General features: G+C 61.2%; 1 protein-coding gene across 1 annotated transcript in view; it reads right to left on the bottom strand.

Annotated features, from left to right (window-relative positions):
- TBX2 (T-box 2) overlaps nucleotides 1–2900 on the bottom strand; it is an 8091-nt gene extending 5191 nt beyond the window's left edge. The window contains exons 1-4 of the mRNA XM_014532538.1: nucleotides 2443–2900; nucleotides 1350–1496; nucleotides 175–251; nucleotides 6–77 (exon numbers count right to left, since the gene is read on the bottom strand). Coding sequence (XP_014388024.1) covers nucleotides 6–77; nucleotides 175–251; nucleotides 1350–1496; nucleotides 2443–2793 — 647 coding nt within the window. The 5' untranslated portion in view covers nucleotides 2794–2900. The remainder of the gene's footprint in view (nucleotides 1–5; nucleotides 78–174; nucleotides 252–1349; nucleotides 1497–2442) is intronic.
- Between the last annotated feature and the right edge of the window lie 418 nt (nucleotides 2901–3318).

Genomic DNA, 3318 nt, shown 5'->3' with positions numbered 1-3318 from the left:
CGTCGGACTCGGCGCCGTCGCGCTCGGGCTTGCAGTGCTCTTCGTACAAGCGCAACGAGGGCAGCGTCAGCTGCTTCCTGGGATGGGCAGAGGGAGCGGGTCAGAGGGAGCGCACCCACCCCCACGTCCTGCTCCTGCGGCACCCACCGCGGACGGGTCCCACGCACCCCTCACCTTTTCTCTCTCCTGCCGTTCCCGGTGTCCCGGAAGCCCTTGGCAAACGGGTTGTTGTCGATCTTCAGCTGTGTGATCTGCGGGGACCGAGAGGGCGGTGCCAGGTCAGGCCGAGGCTCTTGCAGTCTGGCCTGGGGCGCCCAGAGGGCAGCGGCTCACAGGGGAGCCGGGGAGTGTCCACTTGATACCCTCCCGCCCGGGACATGAAGTCCTGAGCCCAGAGGCGAGGTGTGGCTGGCAGGCGGGCCTCTCAGAAAGCGACAGGGTCTCTCCTCCTCCGAAGTATTCGAGGTAGAATCGCTCAACTTGCACACACAGGCCCAGAGCCGTGCGCACAGAGTGGAATGTGTCCGGCGGCGGAGGACGCGGGCCGTAGGTCCATAAAAGACAAGTCACACTCACGGCCCCGCACACGCAAGCGCACACAGACACAGCAAGTGGCCGCAGAGCAAACAAGGAAACGCGTCCACACGCCCCAAATGGTGCACGCATGCCTGAGCGTACACATCGGTTCACAGGTTCACAAAGACAGGAGGACAGTCAGGACACTCGGACACACTTGTTCACCGGAGAGTTAGACACACCGAACGGACCTAACGGGGTGGTGCTTTGCCCTTTTAGAAAGAGGGAATAGAAAGGCAGAAAGCGGGGCGGGGTGGGGAGGGGGGGCTTTGGCTTGAAGGAAAAGTCTCTAAGCACCTCCCAAGTGGTCCGGGGCCTGGACTGGCCCCAAGGTGGTGGCTTTGGGGGCTGTCACCTGTCCCGATCTCTGGCTGCCCCCGGAGAGTGAAAACTGCGCCCCAGGTTCTTAGCCTTGAGAGCGCCTGGGCACATTGCCTAGGGCCGCTCTCTCTTCATTTAAATTCCCATTCCGGAGCCAAGAAAAAAACGAATGAAATGTAAAATTGTCAGCGGGGCCCAGTCTCTGCTAATTGCTAAGTAAACATCCCCACCCCAGAGAGCGCCCAGCTGTTGCGCGCCCCAGGGAGCCTGTACCTACGTGCTGTGGACTCGGGAGGGAGCCTGGGGGGTTTCGGTGGGCACTGTGCTCACAAACGACAGACTTGGCGCTGGGGAGGGGGCTGGGAGGGAGCGAGGCGGGTGCGGGGGATGTAAGTGGAGTGTTGGAGCCTGTGTGGGGCTTGGGTGCAGGGGCTGCCCGCCGCCGCCCGCACCTTGTCGTTCTGGTAGGCAGTGACGGCGATGAAGTCGGTCTCAGGGAACACGTAGGTGCGGAAGGTGCTGTAGGGCAGCTTCAGGATGTCGTTGGCTCTCACGATGTGGAAGCGCGGCTGGTACTTGTGCATGGAGTTCAGGATGGTCTGCGGGAGGGTGCAGGTCAGTCGGCGGCCCCCAGCCTTCCGCGGAGCATTTCCACGCTCTGGGGACCCCCCCCCCCTTTAAAGTTCTGTCTCTCAAGCGGTTCTGCTCTCCCTACTCCCCCTCACCTCCCTTTGCTATCTTCTCCTGTGTTTCCCCCCCTGCTCTTTTTTCTCGTTTATAATTCTTTTCAGTCTATTTTCTTTATCACAGTTTCTCTCTCTTTCTCTCTCCATTTGAAAATATTTACCCGAGGTGAAAACAGAAATGAAACAGCGTAAAAACCCTCCACAACGCCACTCTTAACCCCTCTTCCTAGGCTCATTGCTAAGCCCTAGAAAACCCACGGAGAGAAGACTGGGAACGTCGAGGCCTCACCAGCTGCCCTAACTACGAATAGGCAGTCCCCTTGCCCCATGAACTCCCTCTCCCATTAGCCGCCCGGCTCAGGCGGAAGCAGAGAGAACCTCCAAACTCCCTCCTCCCGGTCTGCATCCGACAGTGGGAGAGGGAAGGGGGTCTCAGGGAGGGCATGGAAGGCGCTGATTTAACTGCTAAATCTCCTAGTTTGGGCGAGGAAAGGTGAAAAAAAGCTGAGGTCATGGCAGGTCTTCCAAGCTCAACACCTAAAGATCAGCGGCTGCGGAACCGCACCTGCATCCCACGGGCCTCCAGGAAGGGCTTTTCGAAGGCCTGACCCAAGCCCAGATTGTGAGCAGCCTGGAACTTACCGGCCCCCAACCTGCCGTTCCCCAGGCTCACAGAGCGGAGCCTCTGGGCCCAGGCCCAGCCGGCAGAAACCACAGGGCAAGAGACCTGCAGGAGCACCCCGGGATTCTGCCTGCGCTCCCCTCTGGGGAAGGTGCCTGCCTCTCGCTGGAACCCTGGGCTGCAGTGCTAGGTGCTGTCTGGGGGGTGGGGGCATCCCCAAGCCTGCCCCTCACTCACGAAGCCGTGTTTGTCGGAGATGTTGTTCGTCAGCTTCAGCTTGTGAAAGGCCACGGGCTTGGCCATCCACTGCTCCCCTGTGGCCGGGCTGTCCGGGTGGATGTACATGCGTTTGGGCATCTCCGGGTCGGCCTTGCCCGCCACCATCCAGCGCGAGTTATGGAATTTGTACCGGCAATCGTCCGCGGCCACGATGTCCATCAGCAGGATGTACTTGGCCTTCTTGTCCAGGCCGCTGACGCGCACCTTGAAGGGAGGGAACATCCGCCTGCGAGGAAGGGAAAGGGGAAGACGCCGTGGGACCCAGCTCTGTGTCCCTGGACTCACACACCGCGGCCTGGAGCCCCGCATCTGGGTTTCCCTCTGGTCGGTCGCTGTTCTGCCCCCTGACTGCTGCCTGGGAGACCCCACCGGTGGTTGTTACCCGTGAAAAACCCCATTTCTTGTTAGCCCCCAGGCTCGGGTCTGGGAACCCTCTTTCACCCTCATCTGAGAGGAAAGCCCATGTCCAGGCAAGAAATCCAGACCCTCTGAAAACACAGCCGCTTCCCCTGCTTCTCCCTGGAGTCGTTCCGGGGGTGCCCACTTGGGACAGAAGCTCCCAGAAATGCATCCAGAGGGTGTTTGTCTGGGGAACTGGGTTTCAATGCCCAACAAGGACCCTGACCCTGAAGTCCCAGGGAAGAGGGCAGCCTGCGGCCTGGACCGTGGCTGAGTGGAAGGGCGGAGGGGTTGGGGACTGCAGCTCCCTTTCGGCTTGAAGGCCTGGGGCCGTGTGTGTCCACAGCGCCTGGCTCCTAGGCCCCGAGGAGGCTCCGGGCCGGGTCAGGGCTGCCTGCGGCTGGGCTGGCTCCACGGTCGCTGTCGGGACCCGAG

Source organism: Myotis brandtii, unplaced genomic scaffold, assembly GCF_000412655.1.
Source record: "Myotis brandtii unplaced genomic scaffold, ASM41265v1 scaffold120, whole genome shotgun sequence".
Taxonomy (NCBI): Eukaryota; Metazoa; Chordata; class Mammalia; order Chiroptera; family Vespertilionidae; genus Myotis; species Myotis brandtii.
Note: the sequence above shows the minus strand (reverse complement) of the source record. Positions and strands in the feature narration are given on the sequence as shown.